The sequence below is a fragment of the Polyodon spathula genome, chromosome 25 (assembly GCF_017654505.1).
Source record: "Polyodon spathula isolate WHYD16114869_AA chromosome 25, ASM1765450v1, whole genome shotgun sequence".
Lineage (NCBI taxonomy): Eukaryota > Metazoa > Chordata > Actinopteri > Acipenseriformes > Polyodontidae > Polyodon > Polyodon spathula.
The window spans coordinates 7,387,792-7,412,944 of NC_054558.1; the positions used below are offsets into that span (position 1 = coordinate 7,387,792).

Sequence of the window (25,153 nt, forward strand, 5' to 3'; positions counted from 1 at the left end):
GTGGAAGTTGTCTTGGAATCTTGAGTTCATTGTTTGGTTGCATCACTCCCGAGTGAACGGCTTATCAATGCAGTAGTTATCAAACGCTAACCCTAATCAGGTGCTACCAGAAATGCGTAGAAACAGTTTTGAAAAGTTGGTTCTCACCTTCACCTGCTATCTGGTTTTATATCCAGCTGTCACAGGGGATTTGCTTTCAGGAATGGACTGACTAAACAGGAAATAACAGGAACACCCTTTAATCTTTCCCATTAAAAAACGGCCCAGCAGTACAATGAATAATTCAGGTAACCCACAGTAGGGTTTAGTTTATCATTTGCCTGTATTGCGCAAGTACATGGAAAACAAATCACTGGATTATTGTACATATTTCAATGTGAAACCGGGTGCTTTTTACAAGTTAAAGGGCCATATTTACAGAGAATTTACCACCAATAACAAGATGCTCCAAAGCTTCAAAAATAACCCAGGAGGTTAATTTAAGAGCTCCTATGTGTTCTATTTAACTATCTTGCATAAAATAACCAACACAAACCATACAGGGACTTCCCTGCTCAAAGTATGTTGCTCACATGTACCTAAATTGACTGGCTTACATGTATGTTTATTTGCAGTATAAATTTACAGAAGCACAGACAAATATTTGTAAGTCTAAAATAACAGCATTGACACACTTGCCCTGTGACTGGTCATTAAGGAATTTCATATCCTAATATAAACAACTGTACTATAACAAAACACAGCTTATTCAACTCCTAAGTTGTCTTTTTACACTAAACCACTTGACAAAGTAGGTCTGCTGATTCCTCAACTGATAACTCCTTCTGATTTGAACACAAGAAACCGCACTGCACTGTAATCGTTTACATAGTAACGACATTGTTAATGCACGTAAATGCAGTGCAACTCCAAAGGACATGTGACTAGAGAACCACGCGTGCAATGTGTTACTCATCTCTAACGTAAAGTAACCAAAACAAATAAATTACACCCAGTATTTGAAAATAAAGATTTTTTTTTTTATTTATACCACGTGTAGCTGGATGACAAGGCAATAAGGTTTACTAGAAGCGCTCCCATCTTCTTAATAATGTTAAGAACCAGAAACGCCTCACTCTGAACGCGGTGCAATGGCGTTACACACTTCCCTCAAGTTTAAACAAGCCCCCACAAGCAAGGAATGCACTCTAATGAGGTGTTCATGCTGTTTACAGCAGTAGTTAATCACAGTCATTTCACACCCATAATGATCCTGTAATTTAAATGGCAATTAAGACAGATATCTACAAAGAGAATGTCAATCACATAAACCAAAAAATTAATTAATTTTCATTAAAAGCATGTGGCTCTATGGAGAGGATTTGATGAGCCTCTCCTTGGATATTTACATGATGCTTCAAAGAAAGAAAAAAAAAGTTAATCTCACCATATTTGTTTTAATATAGAGTAAGCTATAACAAACACGAATTAAGGTGCCTATACAACAGGATGCAACATGTTCATTTTGTAGCTTCAATTTACATCTTGAGAAAGCAATACTTTAAGCCTAAATCTATACAACACAAATCTACAGAATGAGCCCCCCTAAAGATTCTAACTCGAATAACAATATAAGAAGAACACACTTCATTAAATACATATGCACATTGGCTTTGCATTTTAGTAGCAAAATGATAACATACATATACTCTGTTAATAACACATTCAGTCATTCTGTTTTCTTGTAACATGTGTGGTCCTTGATCGTAATTATTGTTAGACTATGAAGAATATATTATTATTATTATTATTATTATTATTATTAGTAGTAGTAGTAGTAGTAGTAGAGTAGGAGGAGGAGGAGGAGGAGGAGGAGGAGAATATTATATGGAGGGTTTTGTTAGAAGCACTGTTCTGCTAAATTAAACCATTTTGCATGGATCTATATCTAGAAATATAATAATAATAATAATAATAATAATAATAATAATAATAATAATATAATAATAATAATAATAATAATAATAATAATAAACACTGTTGAGCATACCTACATTGCTATCCTATTCACAAAGTTGTTTCCCAAATAAAACAGTTTATGCCTGTGTCTGCTAAAGTCACATGATAAAAGACCTAGCTAGCCCCGAACCCAAATGACTCATATTGGTTGTAAATAAATACCCTATTAAAACAGCTAGGATGAGTCACGGATGGTCAATGGAAAAAGCATGCAGTAGTTCTGCTGTAACACACCTACAGTACCACTGAGCTGTGCACAGTAATAAGGCTTACTGTGCTTTACTGATGCGACACTTAAGCAAGGTTAAGCCATGGTTACAGTAAGTTATTGAGCACTACAGACTTGGTCTAGGAAAGATAAATAACTCCACACAACAAGGTAAACCCATATGCAATACAATTAGTTTTCTTACTGTATCATTTAAGCCAAGGAATGACAAGATAAGACCAACGTCTACTTGACAACAATTCAAGAGTACTTGCTTGAGCAACACCCTGCCCCTTCCTCCACTCAACCAATAATTTGAATATATTTGTATTCAGAACAGTCATACATCCTTTGACTTGATTAAAAACACAAACATCGATGCAATTGTTTTTTAAAGGATTAACTTTTTTCCAGTCTTGAAAGATTGGTTGACTACTACATCAAACAATTATTGCAGCATTTTTTAAGTTTTTCTTTTAAAGAATAAAATTAAATTTAAAATATAAGTCTGTGTGCAGGTACAAAAACGCACCTGTACTAGAATCGCCACTAAGCCCATGTGGAACACCAATATGCACATATGCAAATACCCACATGTCATCTATTTAACCTTAGGCAATATGAACTCATATTATAGTGGCCCTTTCCTGCAGGTCACATGAGGGCCATTCTGCATGAATCATAAATCACAACATATACCCTAGCATGTACATACTGTGCATACACACGCCATACTGTATTTGAGGCACCGTTCCATTTGAGAGCTCTCCTGATCTGCGGCTCGTGCCGCGGTCCCAGTGCAGTGATCTGCAGGCTCTTCATGAGGAGAAGCAGAGCCCACAGCACTCCATGCAGATCTCCAGGCAGTCTGCTGACTCGCAGCAGGCGTCGATGAGGCCGCAGTCCATATCGCAGGGCAGGTCGCAGTCGCCGCACTCCTCCGACACACAGCAGCAGCAGAAGCACGAGTCGTCCGAGGAGCAGGACCCACAGGTAGCACAGTCGAGCATGACATTGCACAGCGTGAGGAACTCACAGAACAGGCAGGCCAGGATACAGTGGACACAGCAGTCTGCGGGTGGAGACAGGAGACAGGCATTCACTATACTAAGGTTGAACTGAGAAGAAACTACGTCAAGCAGACAAGCCTTTCGGTTTTATTGACAGTTTCTTGTACCTGATTTTGTCTAATTGACTTAGTTTCTAATTAGTTTCTTAAAACACATGCGTGTTATGGAATATTATAGACATATTTATAATACCGCTTTTTTAAATAAAAGCTTAATTAACCAGGAAATAACCATCCCCATGCTTTTTACCATCAATAACTTTTATTGAACAAAATGTTTCATTAACAATTACGGACTTAAATGTTTATTTAATCTTAATAAATTATTTTAAAAGCTGCGGTCCTTAGATCTGTTTAAATTGTGTTTCATATCAGCCTTAGCCACATGCTGGTCAATAAACACGTGTCATGTTTGTTTTCTTTTCCCCCAGGATGACATTTCACTGTGAGGTTTGAGGACCCCCACAAAGCCTTCTGTCTGCCCCCTGAGAGATTCATTAGACAGCCTGGGCATGCTCCCGTACCATCCTGTGACTCCGCAGGGAGCCGAGACGTTGCAGACTTGGAGCTGCTCCGGCTTTTCTTGCTGTTCTGGCTGCTGATTGAACTTTTGGACTGCAGCTTCTGGTGCGTTTTCTGAGAGCCCCCCTGTGAGATGACCCTGGGGGTCTGGCCAGCGCTGACGCTCCCATTCTTCACACCATTCTTCCGGGTAAGGTTCTTCATCCCGTTCTGCAAGAAGGCCTCGTTTTCCGACGGGCTTTCCAGTGTGGTGTTACACGGCGTAGGACGTGCTTGAGGTTGACCTAGGAAAAGAAAAGCAACCAAGAACTGTTAACGCTTTGACCTTTTGAAGCTCGCCAGAGTGTCTGTCAACACAAGCTGACAGAATGCAAAGGAACTTGCTTTGCTGCCAGTTATATAGGATTTAAACAAAACATGTCAGTTTGAAGCAATGGAAAGTCAAGGTTTTTTTTCCTTGGCTGATAGTCCTGAAACCCATATTTATATAAGCTCATACGAATATATAGTCCTGAAACCCATATTTCTGATGATTCAGGCTTTGTTGTCATTACCTGGGATTATTTACTCAACATACTTTTATAGTAGATACAGTAGTTTCTGTAGTAGACTGTTGCTGTAATTCACTCTCTTTGCCTGTCTGTTTGAGGAACTTTTTAATGTTGCCCATCATCACGCAGCTTCTATGATGTGGGAATCTGGCCAAAGGAAAAAGATTACCAGATTAAAACAAATTTTTCATCGTAAAAGCTTGTGCATCCCATTATAAATAAACAGCTGTTTAATGTGAACTCAAATACTACGACACATTTCTTTGTCAAATGTGTAAAGTTCTGATCACCTCCTTTCGCTCGATTGCAGAACTCATGCCTCCCCTGAACAGAGGGCCCCTTCCACAGCCTTGCTGTCTTCTTGTCTGGGTGACCTCTTTGAATCGCTGAAGGTTATATCCTGTTCTAGCAGGGGAAGGTGGTGGGAAGGGGCAGATCTTTTAAAACAATGGCTAGATTTATTCTTATGAATTAAAAAGTTCTGGAAAACAGCTTTTAGAGTTCAGCAGGGATTGCGTATTAATGAGAAACCATGTGTTTACTGCAACTGCATCCACAGGACGCAACACTGAACTGCTTTGACTTCTCACATCTGGACCATTACACTGCACAGCTGAATCTGCCTGCACACTTACAGATGACTCTCCCAGGCGCCTCCCCCTCCCCCCCCTCCCTCTTTATCTTTCTGCCTTTCCCCTTTTCATAGCTCTTGTGCATGTGGCTCAAGACGAGGAAGACAACAAACCCCCCTTTTTCATTTTCTGGTCTTTTCTTTTTATAAATAAATACCAATACCCTTGGTTGTCTTCCGTGGTGTAGCTAATGAAAATAATATATTTCTTATTAGTTTTTAAATGGTTTTGTTTTTTCTTTCAACAAAAAATCGTGCTAATACTGATTTTGAGTAAAAACATGTTTAAAATATATAGGACTAGACTCTGAAAAGAGTAAAATAAAAGTCAGTCTTGTTTGTTTTAAATATCTCTAGGTCTGGTACCCCGCAGAAGGACAGAAGGAGGCAGCTGATTCGACGCCGTCAGAGAGGTCAAGCTCTCAAGTACAGACACAGCAGCTCTGTGGCTTTATTGCCTACAGAAGTACTAGTGTTCCTTTGTAAATATAAACTAGTATGAGAAGTTGATTTTGGCGTCCGATTGCAAAGTTCAGTATATTTGACTCCTGCGCTCAAGACATACTAATTAGACATGAAGCCAAAATGAAAAAATAAAATCTAAATAAAACAGCAGGACGTTTTTTTTGTTCAGTCCAAATTATTTGTTTGACCTTCACACAAACTATTTACCCACCTGCTTTCAAAACTGTCAGCTTCAAAACATTTCACTTTGAATTTGAGTCAGAAACTTGGAGCATTCACCTCATAGCTGCTTGCTCTGGGACTTACACCGTATCATTCTTGGGAATTTCAAAGCCACGAGACAGAGGTTCAGATAGTTTGGCTAAAGTCACTTTCCCTTTTAATTTGCAACGAATGGGACATTGTAACCATGATGTAACCTTAATATCACTTTTCTTTTTAATTGTTTTAACTCATTGTAGAAGTGTGCTGAAACCTAACCATTTAAAAAAACCACACATTTTGTACATCAGACTCCTTTCTAAGAGTAGAATTCCATAACCCATCTGTTACCAAACAAGAACCTTACTGAGGAAGTTAAAGAAGAAGGAGTTAAGAAAATGTTGTCTGCCACCTGTTCTACCAGAGGTAGTTTTGTGCAGTAAAAGATGTTCCAACAAAACTCAGTTCTCGCATTTATTGTACAAATCATTAAAAAAAAATATTGCTGGGCAGGTCAAAACCACACAGGGGCATTTAAATTAAGAATCGCCTAGTGGTACATGTCTTCTTTGATCTGTTCTTTTACCTGGGATTTCACTTAATGGACAGAGGAATCCTTGCCCCATTAGATGCCTGCCTGAAGCAATATTGTGTGCCCTGGAGTACCCAATCACCCCAGACTACAGCAGAAGAGACATGTATTTATTATAATAACCCACTGAAGGCGCCTTGGTCTCTGCATCTTCACCCAAACTTTTCAGGATGGCAAGCCATACCATTTATCTATAGCCAGCGAAAGCATATAAAATCCAGCAAATGGCTGGAATGATTTAGTTTAGCAATCCAGTTTAATAAGGTTGTACTTCACATTAAAGATTCCTCTCTGTCATATGACGAATACTCGGGGAAGGAAAGACGTGTTTCAATTTCATTTTAAAGTCCAACACTGTGACATGACTGAGTCTCCAAGGGGAAATGCCTGACTGTCACATTATTCAGCTTTACATGATTGAGTGTCCAAAAAAAAGGAAGGAAACTCGGGAGAAATACTGTACGAAGTAACTGAAGAGCACTCCTGTCAAATTAGGGATGGATTCAAATCAAAATAAACATCCTTCTTGCTGTCCAGTGGCAGCAGATAATGTATTCTGTAATTATATCATCAACAAATATGTACTGCGCTGAAGTCAGATAGAGATCTATGTATGATGCATGGCCAGGGGCAGGTCCACGTTAGGTATAGAGAATACGGTAACACTTTAAAATAATAGCCACAAATGTATAATGAATTCCAACTGAATGCCTTACGCATTTGATAAATATAATTTGTTAGAAAGGAGCGTGGAGTTAATATGGGTAATTTAATCCAAGTGAATTAACAAGGCTACATTAAAAATCAATTACTGCAGAACTACAGAAGAAGTACAGATAAGATAAACAGCACACCTGCCATTTTTATCGCCTATTGCTCTCTGAATTTGCGCAGGTGCTTACTTTTTTCTTTGGTGGAGTAGGTCTTAAAGGGCACTCCTTCCTTTACCGACGCACCACTATCAGTGTCGCTTCAACTTTTAGACTCCATTCGCCATTCCGATAAACAACGAAAACACTGAAATTCAAATATTCTACGAATTGTATTTTGTTTGCTGCCGCCAAAGCAGATCAGTGTTCAGGCTGTTGGGGAACATGTGATGTGAGTGTAAAAAGTCACATGATAGTGGGATTGTATAGTTTTATGTCTTAGATTGGCTGTCCAATGTGTCAATCATTCTGGGGCTGCATTGCAAAATGATATGGCAGGGACAGGGCTTTGCTCCAAACAGATATGCTGTGGTTTGACTGGCGCTAAGCTGTAAGACTGCACTGTAAACACGAATCACGCAAGAAATGATCCAAGCAATGGCAGTAGTGCAAGCCTAAAAAAAAAATACTGCAAACCTCAGCTTGCGAAACCGTCAATATCATATTATTTCATCGTTTTCATTTGAAGATGAAAAAGCTTATTATAGCAGCACAGTCTCTCTCTCCCCTAATAAGAAACACTTTTACTGACACCACGCTGTTTTACTTGGTGCTCCTTTTTTATTTTTTCTTCAAACTTTTTCTCTCTTTTTTGAAGTTTGTCAGACTGATGGATAGCAGGTGAGGTTATGACAAAGAAACTGGAAATAAACACTACTGGAGTACATCATGTGCACCTATTTTAATGATGATATCACCCAGACCTTACATGGTCCACGTCGTCCTAACTGCAAACCACACCGGTACCAAGACAGTTAATTCACTTTCTCAACCCAGCTGGGGAACAAAAAAAGTCTTTATTTCTCCCCCATGTTTCAGCAGAAAACAAGCCAGGAGTACGCCTCAGTCTCCAGGGCATCTGGCAGACAGACTTGTGCTTCAGAACAGTTATGGGTTTCTCCACAGGGAGTCTGCGGCAGACAACAACACAAACAAATACTCTGCCACCCCCCCCCCCCCCCCCCCACCCCCCCCCCACCCCCCCAGACACATCAAAGGCCAGAGCCTTAGTCATACTCCAAGGAGCCGGATCCTGTTGTGCAAGAAAGATGCTTTTACATTTCAAGAAGCATTTAACCCAGTTTCCCGAAATCTACGCACCATTTTATAGGACAGACATGGGAAGAATAAAGCACCTGACTGACGCTTTTAGACGGATGTTTGAAGTGTTGAATTTAATCCCTGATTATTCATGCTTAATGAGATTAAAGGAAGATAAAAGCAATTTTCTAGACAATGCAGTCTGCAAATGACCAAGACACCCAGGGAATGATTCCACTAAACCTGCAATGCAACGTCTCTGTTTCAGACGTTTATCTTGTTAATGGATAGCGGTAGGACTCATTAGTTATTTAAAGCTGCAAGGATAAATTCGTCATTATGTGAGTCAGGGGTCTGTATCTATATGACAAGTTAACAGGTGCAGCCTCTTTTCTGTTTACATTAAGGGTGCTGGAGTAGAAGTTGTAAGTGCTTACGAATGAAACATGCAGAAAATATAGCAATAAATGTCGTGTTTTTGAAGTCAGGGAGCTTTGGGCACATTAACATGGTCTATTCATGCCTTTCTTGAATGCACAGCCCTGGAGTCCAAGGTGTGGTCATGGGATGAGGATGAGGGTGAGTCATGTTGCTGACCACTCCCGCTTTCTTTGGTTCTTTCTTTCACTAAAGTGTTCTGGTGGCCCAACAACACTTGGCAGCACTTCGATATAAATCTGTTTTTCGGGGGTGGTGGAAGGAGGAAGCATCTGATAGTGAGTTGTAGAGATTTATTTGGAAACCTGAAGCCCGGCACCATAACACTTTCTTAACAGTAACATTCCCTCCCACAAGACTGGGTTTATTTTCTTACCGCCCAGACCTAAGCTGTTAATGAGAGGCCTGGATGTGTCTCAGCAACCGAATACCCCCTAATCCCTAACGAACCTCATTTCAATGACAATCTAAAGTGATGAAAACTCTAATCAGAAAATTACAGACTGGTAATTCAAGGATGTTTTTTTTTTTTTTTTAAGAAGTTTATTTCCCTTGACAGGTCCTTTTCTGAAGTGTGATAATTAATGAATGAAAGATGTCAGGAATTAAGCTTTAAGCCCAGCGAAGATTGAATAAATGTTCTCTTAAATACCAAGAAGCGCAAAAAAAGTGAAATGAAGCATTCCTTCAGGCTGATTAAGAGTGGGTCAGTGGAATAATGAAGAGACGGTTTTCACTCAGGGATTTAAATCCAACTGAGGCTATTGCTAAGTGAAAAATCATAACCTTGTGCAAGCTGCTAATGTGCTCTAGTGCAGTCGTTTACAGTACTGGCTTCCTGGACACTTTATTAGGAAGCAAAGTAGAAACAGCAAGAAAGCAGTTACCTAAAAAAAATTAAAAAATAGCAAAAGCCATTTTCTCGGGTGTAAAAGAGTATGAGATGAGGTTTCCAGACAAGTTGGGAGTTTTTTAAATCTCTGACAATCCCTAATACATTGTCCCGTGCTGTTAGATGAAAAGGGTCTTGTAAAAACACAGTATTCAGTAAACACTTTGATGCAGTGATGCTTGTTTTTTTATGGCCTTTGCACAGACACAGTCAGCCCTGAACACAAGAGCGCAAATCAGACGTGACGTGATTTTTCGGGGGGTGCTGTAATGCCTCTAGGTCAATAATGTTCTATATTGCACAACATTAGACCCCCTGTTATGAGATAATGGTTACTACAAATAGTAATAAAAAAACCCATAACCCTCCAGAAAGCAGGTTTAAGTACTCACAACAAACAAAAAAAAAACACTGACATCGCAGGACGTTAACATTCTCTTTGATTTTAAAGATGTAAGAATATAATACATCAATATTTGCTTTGGCGTGAAAGACTGGGGCCTGTGCTGGAATGGAGTAACACTGTACACACCACCTTTGATTTTGAGTTAGTCTATTATACCCAACATACTTTCAGTTCCCACTGTGCTCTACCCACTGATCTGCATGTCGCACAGTCAGTGAATCAACTGGGATAGAAAAACGCAAACCAAATGGCCTAATTAAAATCTTATAAATGTTTTGGTTTCAATCGAGCCATGGGCTAGTATGCACTCAGCAATATTTTTTAAAAAGCCACATTATTTGCGGCTGTACATTTCTTCAAGTTTGTATTAAGCTCAATAAGATGACATTGACATCATTTTAATCCACCTGCCGCTGTTTCATTATTGGCAGTTTTTAAAAAATATATATTTTTCCTGATTGTTGTCCAGATCCTGTACATTTCTATAAAGTGTACAATGCTTATAAAATGGTAGTTAATGCAGGGCTTTGGGCTCCTGGTTCAGAATCTCATGACTCACCGGCGCTGTGAAGTTTTGACACCATTGAAAACTGAACAGAAACAGCAGCTAGTCACTCATCATATGAATCCCATAAGCCAGCTATAGTAAGCGTTACAACATTCAACAAGGAAGTCTGCAATGTGTAGTCAAGCAAGCAATGACTGTGGAATAGGAGAATCGGCATTATACAAGCTGTGAAATTGCGTCACCATGCAGCCGGTGAACTCATCTCATAATCTTAGTCTGTACATACTCTTGGCTACATGTGAATAGCCGTGTTGGTCCTCATGTGGTGCACACTTCTTCAGGTTAGAAGTGTAAATTGAACGCAAAGAGAATTCCTCTTGCTGACTCGGTAACTTTAAAACCTACTCAAAACAAAGGTAAAATATCTCACGTGGCCAAGGGTTGTCACTTGCTAAGAGAGAGACTGTGGAAGGGCAGCTGATATAGGCACTGTAGCTTCTGGGTTGATAAATTAAGAATTTACATTTAGTGCTAGAAAAAAAACCAAAAAAAAAACAACTTTGTATTTCACAAACTTCTCTTTTGTATTCGTTTGAGAAGAGGTTTACCAGGGACAGCTCTTCAGACGTAGTATGCTGTTTTTCATGGGGGGGGGGTCCTGCTACCAGATTATACAACTGATGGGTGTGACCTGCTTAAGGTCACACAGTGAGTGATTCAGTGGCCGAGCTGGGATCCAAGCCTGAATCTCCAGGCTCTGAGTCATGTTCACTGGCTCTGCCGTCTGTTTGCTATGATTCAGCCTTGACCGGTTCTTCTGAAATCCTTGATATAAAATTTCTGTAGCTTTTTATCTCACAGTGTTAAACTTGCACAAACAAATTGTGATCCTTACCAACTTTCTGATGAAACGCTTTAGGAATGTTGAAACACTGACAAAATACAAACATACCAGACCTGAACGCAAGAATTATGCTCGGATCAAGCAAGGCATGCAAGACCGTACAATGCAAGTTTAAAATGAGAACAACGCAAGCTTAAAGCATGAACTGTGCAAGTATTACGGCTTTGCATTTTAAAAAGGATGCAGATTATATAGATGCAGCCTTTTTTTTTAAATGCAAAGCTTGCAGAATTGAGTGATCCATTTATCTCTTTCATAACCCTTCTTGAAAAGCTTGCGTAAAATCCTTGTGACATCATTGCATAGTTCTTGCTTGAAACTTGCATTTATGATCTTGCATGTCTTTGGTAAGGGTACATGGACTTATGTGTAGGATAAACAGCCATGCATACATTATATAGGAGCACACTTACTGTAATACTAGTACTGATAATCCAGTAATAATAACATACTCACATGTTACAGTTTGGTCAGGGGTCCCAGCGTCTAGTAGATTATTATTATTGTTTCCATTCTCTACAACTTTGTGAGTTTCTTGATTGTCTGTTTGGGCAGCTTTCTCGTCTTCCTCTGGGAGAGGGTTAAAACAAATAAAGTCAGTGCTTGAAGGATAAATAACAGGACTTTCTGATGCCAAACAGTAACGTTATGTACTGGTAATTACACAATCTGCCATCCCTACATCACAGCGCCATGTGTTTTTACATCAGAACTTCAGGTTCTAACCTCAGAGCAGGCTTCAAGCTAGGGTTTCATTTCAGCCCGATTGAACACAGCTGTACTTTATTTACTGTCTGACTAAAACAGCATCTCCTAATGTAAAAAAAAAACTGCATTGAAGTTTTTAGAGAGACCAGACCTGGAAAGAGAATAAAGAAGGTGGCGTTGCCCAAGAAGATGGTCAGGGCATCATTCCTATTCATGAGTGCTAGCATATGTTGGACACTTGATCTATCTATTGATGGGCAGACCAGATACAGCAGGGTTTTCTAAATCCACATCATCACTGCCTATTCAAAGATTGACATACTGAATTGATACGGGATGATCAAACTGTTTGGCCCAGGAGCTCACCTTCTGGACCTGCAGAAGCCACCCTCAACTGAGGTGCGACCTCCAATGTCAGAGTTTTGGGAAGTGCTTTCTTCAGGGTACTGTGAACTAGCCAAAGCATGCATGTCTAATTGACATAGCTTCTTATAGTTTTACAAAACTAAAATACAATGCATGATGAATGTTATTAGGTTATTGGTTTGCCAATATTAATGAGGGTAGAGATTTGGCTTACCTAATTTTGCCACTGGAGAGAAGTTGCCTCCCCCAGTGTGCACCCCTTTCTGTTCTATTGAATGAATCTGTTTGTAACAGAACAAGTCTGCCTGTCTGTCTAGCCTGCAGGAATGATTGTCAGACACTGCCTCCCTCCGCATGCATAGCCCTTTTTAAGTGCAATCCTTTTAACTTGCTGCTGTAAGGAGTGGGTCTCCTGCAGGTATTGGGGTTGTAATTAAGGTCCAGTAAATCTGAAAGCATGTTTTCCTGGTGATAACTGCACATTTGGTTCCAGAATCAGCTTTCACACTGCTGTATAAACCAGAGAACCAAGGAATAGCTTGGAGCCTCGTATTTACCTTGGGAAGTAGGCTGTAAAAATGTATACACTGAATTGTGTTTGTCAAACTTATAGGTTTGACAATTCTCTTGCCCCAGCTGATGAATGGTTGTATTGCTGGCCTTTACCCTGACTAAATTATCAAGCAATTCTTCTGTTACTCTAAATTTGTACAATGCGGCTGGATAGACGGGTAAATAAAGTGTTTCATCTCAGAGACTCTACACAGGAGACATATCTACAGGTTAAATCATTAAAAAGAATGTGATGCACCAACATCTCTAACACTGTCTGCAACTGCCTCTTGAATGAATGTCTTTAAAAGTAAAATAATGGGTTTGGTACTAATTTAGTATTTAACTGGTGGCTGGATTTGGATCAATTGAATAGACTGTCTTTCCTAATTAGCGCCGCTGGGTCTGATACGGAATTGACTGTTTGACGTTCTTAGTACTGACGTGACACATTCTGTATTTCACCGCAATCTGTTCTTGTTGGCAAACAGGGCAACAGAACACAGCATGTGGAGTCAATCTGATTTTGAATAGTGTCCATTGCGTAATTGCAAAACACATTTTTTTAGCTGAAGATTGAAGATTGCAGGAACTGGGTGTGTCTGCAATTTGGAGCCGGGTGGGGGGGTGGGTGTGTGTGTGTGTGTGTGTGTGTGTGTGTGTGTGTGTGTGTGTGTGTGTGTGTTGGGACCAACAACAACAACAAATTGTTAAAATTGTATTCCAGGGCTGAAGGTGCTACAGTGAGGCACAGGGCAGCTGGTGTTACGAAGATGCTCCAGGTAGTACTGCCGAGTGCCACCGCAGGAACACTCCAGGCACAAGAGAAAACTGGACACAGCCTGGAGGGATGCCTCACTGAACAAACTTGGGTTTATGGAAGGGAAAGACAAATTGTACTGTGATATATTATATGAAAAGTGCCTGTAACAGATTCTTGGCCCATGCAAAAAAGAATAAACTAATAAAAGATACTGCAGGCTATCAGTTCTGTGCATGTAGATTACCACTTTATGAATCCAGCCCCACATCACAGACACAGACACTCTCAAAGAGAGAATTTTAATCACATCACATAAAGCTATGCATCTGGGTTATGTTTATAATTCACTGGTTAACGGGGGGAGTAATGTGTTGTGTTGTGTGTTTGGAATCTTCCCAGCCTTTCAAACTTAAAATAAAGTGAGGGAATAAAAAAGGGAACAGTACATGTGTACAATGTCCAGAAGTGAATCTGCTTCAGAAATGCTTCAGTAACACTACTGATTTAACACAACTGTAAATCACTGTTTCACTGCCAGCTCTGCTCAAATCCCGAAGGAGTTTCAGCAAGGTGGATATCATTTCAGAGGATTTTCGAGGACTTGGCACGACGACACCTTGGATTTTAAAGCAGAGGGGAGGGTTTCAACTTCCTGCCAAGATAACATTTCTCCTGTAGCCATTCGTGGCAGATATTCTACATTAAAAATACCAGCCTTATATCAGTCACACATTAAGTCTCAGATTGGGGTAAATACCAGTGCTGTAAGTGGCAGGTAAAATATAACTGGAACTTTTACATTCTAAAAAGCAGCAATGTTCTGAGTATCATTGAGCAGTTTTAGTTGTTTCAGTAACACACACACACACACACACACACACACACACACACACACACACACAATGCAACAACCAGAACCTTAATGTTGCTTTCACAAGTTTGGACTGGTCACTATAACTAAATGTCCATACAAAGTATCATCATTTACATCCATTTTTAAGTACCAAAAAACGAAATAGCCTTTATATGAGCAAGGCCTGAATCAGTTACCAGAACTCATGCATTAGTACAGAAATATGACTTTCTGATACCCTTGTGTGCTAAAGAATGTCTGTACCAAGTTTCAGCACATTAGGATAAATAAGAATGTATGTATGAACACAGACAACAGTATCAGTTATTTACAATATAATAAATTGATTTCTATAATTTCTATCGATTCAGCTTTACAATAAAACAACAAATTATTACATAAGATGCATACAATGAAAAATAACATGCAAAAACTAATGTCATACTTTGACAAAAATATTTGGGCACCCTTACGTTAGTATTGTGTGTGCCCAACCTTTGCTTCCTTTACAGCTTGCAGTCTTTTTTTGTATTTTGAAACCAGTTCTTGGCATCTTTCTTAAGATATTTTTGCCCATTCTTCAACACATACAGCTTTGAGTTCTGCAATCGACTTTGGTTTCCTTTTTCAAACAGTAGCCTTCAAGTCAATCCACAACATCTCGATGGGATTCAAGTCTGGTAATCTCAGTCCAGTCCATAACTGTAATCTTCCTTTTTTTCAGAAATTCCTTTGTAGACTTTTCAGAATGCTTAGGGTCATTATCCTGCTAGAATACCAACTTCCGTCCAGTAAGTCTTCTAGCACTGGGTAACAAATGAGAATGCAAAATGTATTGATATTTTGAAGAATTAATTGATCCTGCTACAATGCAAAGGACACCAGTGCCAGAAGAAGAAAAACAAATCCATATCATCACAGAACCTCCACCATGTTTAACACTGGGCATGACTAGCTTTTCTTGAAATTCTTCTCCTCTTTTCCTCCAAACATATTGTTGCTTTCTTGGTGAAAAAAAGTTACATTTTGCATTCATCTGACCATAAAATTTGGTTGAAGAAATCATCAGGCTTCTTCAAGTATTCAATAGAAAACTCCAATCGCTTTCTTTTGTGTGTTGTTTGTATCGGTTTTCACCCATGGACATTCATCTTGTTAAGGTATCATTGAATTGTTCGCTTGTGAATTTCTTGACCATCTTCCCTCAATTCTTGTGTCAAATCTTTTGCAGTAATCCAGGGATTTTGCCAGGTTGCTCGAATGATTCTTCTTCCAGATTTTGCAGAAATCTTTCTTGGTTTTCCACACCTGGAGCTAGTTGCAGTAGTTCCTGTTCTCCTGTGTTTGTCAATAATAGCCCACACAGTGCTTTGTGGTAAACCAAGTCTTTCTGCTATTTCTCTGGTAGTTTGTCCTTTTTTGTTCAGTTATATCACTGCCATTTTGAGATCATTGCTGTAGTCTCCAGTATTAACCATTTTTGTTACTTTTTTTCAGCACTTAATGATTATCTATTTATTTATTCTATAATTATCATCTGGTGTTGGTTTTCAATCATATCATTCTCAATAATTTGCAACGAATGGGTTCAGTTGATTGCCCAAATACTTTGGTCAAAGTACGAAATGAGTTTTATTTATCATATTATGCATGTTATGTAATAACTCGTTGTTTCATTATAAAGCTGAATCTCTACTTTTATTTATGAATTTCAATAGAACAATTAGAAATAATAGAAATCACTATCTTAGTGGTTTTTCTATTTTTTTTAAACTTGACAAATATTTTTGTCTGAGACTGTATGGACGGATGAATGGATGGATGGATGGCATTTACAGGGTGCTTTTTATATTTTACTGTATCATTTTGTAATGTATTTAATAGAAACTACTGATTGAAACCTCATTTTTTTTTATAAACCTGTAATAGTGTATAATAATAAACCTGTTCCACCTGTGCACACAGTGGTGAGGATAGCAGATTTTAATTCCCAGTTCTGTGGCCGTCCTCATCTGAGATAACACTGCCAACTTACTCTCTTGTGACACAATGGGTGAGGATACCAACACCATGGCGTGTGAAGCAATCACTTCAGCTGTAATAACAAAACCGAAGCCAATGAGGGCACTGTATTCCTCACTTTGTGCCCAGGTGGATGGCCTTGCAGTTCCTTTTTGCAGCGTCACCTTTGAGATCTGGAAGGTCAGCTGAAGAACTGCGTTCAGATTACAATCTGTGTGACCATGCTAAGATTTCAAATCCTATTCAATTGTTAAATTTTTGTCATTCATTGATTATTGGTGTTTTTTGTTTTGTACTTCCTCAAAGGTTTGATAAAGTAAATGTATTTTTGTCAAGATTGTATCTAGTCCACACAATTGGTGTAAATGTTGTTTTTTGTTATATATATATATATATATATATATATATATATATATATATATATATATATATATATATATATATATATATATATATTTTTTTATATATCTTTTTTTTTTTTTACAAGGAAAAATAAAATCCCTTTTTACACTTTTTTCCGATTATAAATCAAGGACAATCCTACAAATTGTACAGAAAAAAAAACATTACAAAGAAAAGTAAAATCAAATAAATAATGTCGCCCCCCCCCCAAAAAAAAAACATTTTCTGTACTATAAATGCTGTGTTTTGTGCACTCCCATTGCTGCAGTTGTTAGCTCTTGACCCATATTCACTAACAGTTGCTGAAGAAGTGACCGCACACGACTGTACTATGACCGCAGAGAAAAAGGAAAACGTCAGGCTTGCTCTCGGTGGAAATGACTAATATCCCTTTGATTACAGCCAGCCAAATCTGGAATAAACGAAGCACCTCTTTTCTCAAACTATGGCAAAGGTGATTCACAACAGATGATTCACTACATCTCAAAACACAGGAAAAGCATGCTCGGGTTTTTAAAGCAAAACAAGCTTATACTGAGTTACAGAATGGCATGTGGGGATGGGATGCACAAATACAATGGAAATAGGATCTTACTGTCTGAGCAGCACATGCTTCCTGATTGCTTTCATATTTGTACCCCTTACATAATAATACAATTAATCAAATGGAGAACAGATTTCTCAACTTTTACTTGGGAGCGAAGAGGAGTTCTCTTATGAGCACCGTATTTTTACCCAGATCATGCATCCTCCTGCAACCTTTTTCTGTTCCCACAATAGCCACTAACATTAATCACAGCACACACTTGAGGTAGATAATAAATATTTCTCAAACTATTTCCTGAGTAAAAATCGAGCTGATGACCCATGATGGGTGAACAGAAAAATATCAAAACAATCAGAATCAAATTGAGAAACATATTGCTGCAATACAGACAAGTCAAAGCAGCGTTCTCCTTGCCAACCCTGCAGGGTGTTCTGCAGCACTTTAGCATGGCTTACTGTGTTATAGCAACACTGCCTCGTCATTGTATTTCATATGCCAGTGGCACCGTGGCTTTTGCCAGCTGTCACAGAGGCTCAGAGTTGCGGCACAATTATGAATATTCTTGTTCTAACACGCACACAATTGTTTGTAAAGACAACAAAGCTAAAATGGAAGACATCAGATATCCAGAGCTTTATTTTATTTTATTTTATTTTTTTACTTATTTTGTTTCATTAATTTTAACACTAGAGAATAAAATGACATCTTTACAATTTTGGTGAAAAAAAAATAGAATCTCTGAAACGGTGTTCTCAAATGTGCACTAGCAAATGACCTTAGAACTCACTGAGCCATCATTAGAAAGTTGCAGGGCATATCCCTAATTGCGTAATTAAGGACAGTAATAAATTGTTATTATGAGAGCCCTGATTTGCATATTTAGGAGGTCTTTTAGCGTGCAATGACGGCCTGCATATTTTTTTTTAATCAACAATAAAATTTAACATTGTAAACTCCAATGTTTTTTTTGTTTGGTTTTTTGCCACGGTGTTTATCCAGAACCAAGAAATAGCAACCTGTAAAATCTCTAGCACAACGTTTTCAGTTCAATGATAGTAATATTGGTTTTAAAAGGTGTAGTCTAACATTATTGTAGTAACAACTCTACTGTCAACCTACTAAAAATATCTAATTCAACCCCTTTCCCTGTAAATATATAACATAGAATACAGGACTGTTCTCTAAATAGCAGTGATTCAATGACAACAGGGCAGATTATCAATGCTCACAAGACAGGTTACCTAGGGGCTGTTTGGATAACAGAAGCGTTCAGATAATCAAGGCTTTACTGTAGTGGGTGTGCACCACAGGCATCACACATAGAAAGAACGGTTCGTTTGTACAGTGAAAAAAGTGTCTCGCGCTGTAATTAATAACTGTGGGAGCTAATTCAACAATATGAATCGTACAGGCTGAGTAACAAAAACAGTCTGTGACGACCCCGCGGGTGTGATTGTAATTCGCAATAATATGCAATCAAGCCACCCCTTGGATGTAACTCGAGTAAGTTAATAACTTTGTAACAGATCTTATTGTCTTGCTGATGCTCATTCACGCTAAAACAATGAGTCTATAATCTCACATGTAACAGAGACAAACTGAAAACAAGGCATTCATAATAGGTTCAAAGCAGTATTCTGGAACGTCTCCAAATTCTCTGAAGATTATTTTATAAAGAAAACCGTAAGCTAACTGAAACCCAAAACCCATGCTGTTTATATTGCTGTAGCAGTTTAAAAATTTAATATTTATACAAAAATGTAGTTTTTTTTTTCTTCTTAAAATTCCCTTCTTGGATGTACAATGCATTTTTCTCATGTTTTAACGTTTCTCATCCACTTATCAACGTGGAAATATGATATTGGAAAATACATTTTTGTCTAAATATTTGTCTGCTAAACTAAGAAGCATTTATTGTTGCTGAGAATGAAATCATAAGATAAACCATAACACTAATGATATGCATGTGCAAGCGAATCCATTCAGAGTCTATGAGAGGTATTCCCATGATGCCATTAAACCATGCACAGTCAAAAACAATAGGCTGCAGATAACAGCAGCTAGCAAAAAAGCCTTTTTCAAAGAGGTGCGCCTGATTAAATCCTCTGCAACAGCACTATCAACAGGCAAGCTGATTACATCTTCACAGCTGAATTCACCTAAAATGCAGCTGGGGAGCCTGCTATCAACAAAACGGCAAAAGTACCTGGGGTGTAAGATACACACTATACAATACATGCCACCATTGCCAGGACTACAATATAAGAACCACCTTTAAACTGGCTGATGTACAGTAATTGAAAAAGTTGTTTTTGAAAAATGCAAATAAGCATTCAGCAGTACATCAGGGGGACTACATGGCACAGTGGGCTGAGGCACGAACCTGCTTTCAAATCCCATTGAACTGGGGATGTATTCATAAAGCATTAACATACTGGTCAATGCATAAGGACTGCAATGCAATGACTGGCATACGGATTAGTCTGATAACAGCCCAAGTATTTATATTAGAAAGTAGACCATTCAGGTCAAGATGATTGAGGTGAAATATTTGAGCCCAGAATCCTGTTTTTACTGCAGCCACTAATGTGAAAAGCCAACAACAAATGAAAAGATGAAGGAGATTACAATTATGAGCAAGGATATTACCATTTTTGAAAAGACCATATTAGCTGTAAGCATTAAACAAACCTGGCCAGGCTCTCCGCGTATGGGTTTATCCTGGGGTAGTATTTTAATACTAAGAGACTGCTACAGGCTGTTCTAATAGGTCTTATGACTAAAGATCTCAAGCTGAAAACATTCTTTGAAGGCATTTGTGCACCAGAGGTGTGATATGCAGACCTCACCCAGAACACAGTGAACACCGTTATGCAACAATAACATACCCACACTGGGTGGCGTGATTCAGAACTCTATGACCTGCTTTGAATCACACCTCCTCGTTAGCAGGAAATAAAAAAATAACAAAAAATCTTTAATTTCTGTTTCAAAACCCTCCTTTAGTCAAGAGCATCCGTACAGAATGTGAATCCCTCTGTCCTATCTATTAGCCAAGGGCAGTTGAGTGGCAACAAGAGGATTGAACCTCTTTCATTAAAACAGAGATTCTTACCCCCTTAGCTAAAGGAACAGTTATGCAGCTCAAGTCGTTGGATAATCTCTTCCACCTAACCTCTTTTGAAAGGGTAATATCAATATCTGCAGGGCTGTAAGAAGCACGGTGTATGCAAGTCTCACACCGCGGTGCACTCAATGGCAGGGCTAGTGCGATGGCTAAGTGGGTTTTAGGTAGAAGTGGCTGCATGCCTCTGTGGCCAGTCCCTCGGTCTCGGACTCATCCCTACTGGCTGACAGATTTGCATAATCCCTAGACGCTTCTTCATTACCTCTATGAATAGCCACACATTTGCTTTGCCAAACTTCAGTCCAAGTCTCAGAAATGGCCGCTTAAAAGGGTGAAGAAAAGTCTATCGACATCGTCACCTTCTTTTAACCTAAGATGAAAGAAGTTTTAACCTGAACTTACATTTATTTTACTAGAAGCAGAACTGTTCTCTCTCTCTCGCTCGCTCGCTCTCTCTCTCACTAGTTTGCACTTTTTAAAAATTTGAACCTGTCACTAGTTATGCATACCCTTACAACAGTTTTCCCATGCTTTTTTCCCATGATTATACTACGCATTTACCATAGTTTATCATGTTCTTTTTAATATGATTTACCATACCTCTCTGGACTTCACAATACTTACTTATGCTTAACCGGGCTTTTGATTTACACTGGGGTACTGCAAGGGTAATAAGAACTAAAGAATTTGGGTGAAACAGTGATGTAAATGGCATTGAGTAAAACTCCATTAAAAAACACAGAACATGTTTGTACATGAAACATTATCTGAGTAAGACAGATCATTAGATTTAAAGCAAAGCAGATCATTCTGAAATTGATAAAAGTGTGCAAATTTCCACAAATTCACTTACCAAGTTTTGAACAGCAGGTCCTGTGTATGAAAGTATCTCTCCATGCGTCTGCTATATAATCACATCCCCTTGCCGTTTCTATTGTATTATAGGTCTATTTAAATTAAAGCGAGCCTTTTATAATAATAATAGCCGTCATTTAAGAAAAACACATGCTTCGTGATTATGGGTGTTTTAGGAAACAATTTACATTTCAATGCCGATTGCATTCGTGTGCGGCAGAATGAAACGTTGTCATTTGAAATGATTTGAGCTTCTCGCCTTCTTTTTGTTGAGGGATAATTATTCCTTGTCAGATCTCACAGCAAGGCATATGCATGAGTACCACTGATGGGTTAGCAAAACTTTCAAACCATTATTGCTCTGTAAGACAATATCCTCAAAGTTAAAGAGAACATTTGACTGTACTTTTTTTTTCACGCTGAACAGCCTAATAAGTTGTTATGCTTAATACTGTAAGAAACGTTCATACAAATTTCTTTGTCAGTGACAATACAATTAGCTCAGACTTTGAGGTTTGTAGTTATCCTAGGACCAACTTAAGTATCACAAAATGTATTCCGGTTCTTTACAGAACCCTAAACAAAACAAGAGTTCCAGAGCAAGCCCCAAGGGATCACATGGCTGTATAAACGTTGCCCAGGGACAGTTTCATGTTTTTGAACCCCTTACCTGCGCACTGTGGCCTGGCTTTGTTCGGCACCACACCAGGGTCCTCATTGGACGAATTAGGCAAGCTTGAAGGATCACTTCTCACCTGAGACATCTGTCAGCAAGCTAGATCAGGCAACACAATGGGACAAACAGGAACAGGGTTAGAGCCAGGTGAGGCAATACAATGGGACAGGCAGGAACAGGATTAGAGCTAGATCTGGCAATACAATGGGAAAGACAGGAATGCAATCATAGTTCACCATTTATCCTGCACCAGTCTTCTTTTCTTTTGAAAATTGAAGCCAACCACGATTTACAGCTCAAGCCTAAATGGGAGACCCAGTTTCTATTACCCCATTATATAGGATATGTAAATTATATAATATATATATCATACATATATATATAATATTATATATATATATAATAATAATATATACCTGCAACAAATTACAGAATTCCTCTCTAATGTACATAAGTTAATAACACCAACAATGCTGTCTTATTCTTACATCGCTAGTAAGTTAGTAAACCCTAATCCTTAAATATCCCAAGTTAATGTAAGTACGCTTGGTCCAGACAATATAACGAAATAAAAACACAGAGAGCTGTCCCAAACGAGTTGTAAGAAAATAAGCTCTCAAGGCGTCACTGGTTACTACTCACCCAAATCATCAACGTAACAATTTGTTTGTATGACGAAAAAAAAAAAAAAAAGCATGCAAGTTTTCACAGTACCAAAAACAATGATGTCTTATTGTTCGTTTCTTACAGCATGAAGTGTTTTGGCTTCTGGAAACGAGTCCACACATGTCAGTCTCCAAACTTACAAAACCTGCTAAAAACTTTTTTTTTTTTTTTAAGTTTGGGAATTCTTAAAAAATAAAAACAAAACAAAACAAAACATAGAAAACGTACCTGATGCAGTTAGAATCTTCAGTGATATTGTACCAATTTCATTCTACGTGTTGTAGTTATTATTATTATTTTTTTGTTATGCGCTCTCCTAATAGTATTGTACTTTATATTTAAACCTCCCTCCTTCTGTTTCTCTGACTTTCTAGTGATTTAGGATTGTAAAATCGATGCAGTACACTTTTGTAGGGTTTTGTTAATGATCTCTGAACTATTTCCCCCCCTCAAAATAAACACTGCTAGGTTTTTGTAATTCTGTTCAAAGTTGACTTTTTCTCACTCGCGCAGTTGTCTTTTAAGTTCTTGTGAGGACTTTTGTTCAAGTCTATTCTTCTTTCTTAAAGAATGACAGTCCCCGTTTAATTATGTTGGTTCGATGACCTTGTCTCGTCTGCCTCCGTCTTCACTTTGCTTGGGAAAGTTATTTTATCAGTAGCTTGTCGTCTTTTCCTTACTTTCTCACTCCCGAGTCTCTCTCTCTCTCTCGCCGTAGACTCTCTGCGAGACTGCCTCAAGTCAAGAGTGTCTTCAACAGGAAATTACATTGAAGGCTGATTATTGTGTTTCCTTCAGGCTTGAAACTCAGAAAGAACTTGTGTTTAACCAGCCTGTAATTAGTTTTAACCTAAACCAGAAACAAATGTAAACACTAGGTTTGTGAAATTCTTAGAATTTGGCGATATAGACAGTATTTTTTTGCATACTGTGTGTATTATTTTGTAATGATTTTAATTTTGATTTGAGATCCTCTAATGTATTATTATTATTATTATTATTATTATTATTATTATTATTATTATTATTATTGCAGTTTTGCTGTTAAACCTTAAATTGTTGGTTAGATTGATAACCAAATAATTTATATTTTTGTAGAAAGTAATGCGTTAAAAACAAAATACAAGGTAAACAATAATCATAATAATTGATCAAAGTATTTATTTAAACTAAAATATGCGCATTTGTACACTATGTTTGCAGTGCTTACTGTATTATAATACACTATGCTGTTGCTGTCTTTCTGCACTATGTAAGTTAGAGCAGCTATATAAAGTACATTAGCTATTTCAAAGTACCTCAAATATGAAGTATTTTTATGTATGTCTGTATGAATTTACACTTCCAATGTTTGCTTAACGCACAGTGCCAGCAGGTGTTGACATGTTGTAACTGCAACAAGTTTTTTCAAAGGAATACATTCTGTTAAGCCAGGCATTTAACCAAATCAAAAACGGCAGGGGTCTGGCCAAACGACTACAAACTGTATATTGTCAGTTGGCCTGTTGCCTCAAAGTTGTAGTCATTTATTTAAATGCCTTGTTTAACTAATAACTGTAAACCCAAAGCTGAAAAAAGCCAGTATTCCCAAAGCATTTACCAAAAGGTTAGAGCTTTTATTTTTGTAAAAATGTGTGTGTGTGTGTGTGTGTCTTTAGCTAGTTTTGTTAAATCTGTAGTTTTGTTTTACAGAAAGGGTAGCATCATAACAGTTGTTGTTTGATCATTTGCTGTGTTTCGATATCTTTGGAGCTGTCTGGCTCTTGTGCCGATGTGTAGAATTCATTATGTTAACAGGTAGAAACAGGAAGGATAAACCTGCCCACAGTATTTCAGGTGCTTTGTTTCTCATTGTTTAAAATCTGGGAGCCACTTACTTGTGGGAATTCCTTGGCATTGTTATTTGCTTCTATTCTGGTATGTATAACTTTCTTGCCAAAGATAAAAATGAACACATTTGCTCATCCAACGTGCAGAAGCTTGTAGAATAGATTCTGTGTCATGGCAATAGACAGAGCAACATAAATTCTCTTCTTGGTCCCTTCAGGGTGAATGCGGATAGCAAGTGCAATCAGACAAACACAAATATATTGCTAACCTGTCCAAACCGTTCTTATTGCATGATTTGTGCGACCACAGGAAGAAAAAAAAGAACACAAATGCCATAAACTTCAATTCAATCCACCCAACACTGTGCAAAGCATTGGCTTACCTCTATAAACTGTGTTCATGGCATCGCAAGCTGTGGTGACGTGTCCTTG

The 25,153-nt window shown here is 38.2% G+C and overlaps 1 protein-coding gene across 2 annotated transcripts; it reads right to left on the reverse strand.

Moving 5' to 3' along the window:
- Window positions 1–997: 997 nt before the first annotated feature.
- Window positions 998–23,653, reverse strand: LOC121299922 (myoD family inhibitor-like). 2 transcript variants are annotated; one of them, XM_041228159.1, is made up of 5 exons: window positions 23,121–23,653; window positions 22,221–22,325; window positions 11,812–11,925; window positions 3,800–4,081; window positions 998–3,278 (listed from the first exon to the last, which is right to left on the reverse strand). In XM_041228159.1, exons 2-5 carry the CDS (start codon window positions 22,312–22,314, stop codon window positions 3,025–3,027), a joined length of 744 nt encoding a protein of 247 aa, XP_041084093.1. In that variant the 5' UTR covers window positions 22,315–22,325; window positions 23,121–23,653; the 3' UTR covers window positions 998–3,024. The 2 variants fall into 2 exon arrangements, with proteins under 2 accessions (XP_041084093.1, XP_041084094.1); XM_041228160.1 differs by lacking the exon at window positions 23,121–23,653 and adding an exon at window positions 22,463–22,547.
- Between the last annotated feature and the right edge of the window lie 1,500 nt (window positions 23,654–25,153).

Coding starts and splice junctions, on each gene's coding strand:
- LOC121299922 (XM_041228159.1), bottom strand. CDS start 22,314: ATGTCTCAGGTGAGAAGTGATCCTTCAAGCTTGCCTAATTCGTCCAAT. Junction 4,082..11,811: donor CCCTGACCAAACTGTAACAT/GTGAGTATGTTA, acceptor TTCTTTTCCTAG/GTCAACCTCAAGCACGTCCT. Junction 3,279..3,799: donor CCCTGCGGAGTCACAGGATG/GTACGGGAGCAT, acceptor CTCCACCCGCAG/ACTGCTGTGTCCACTGTATC.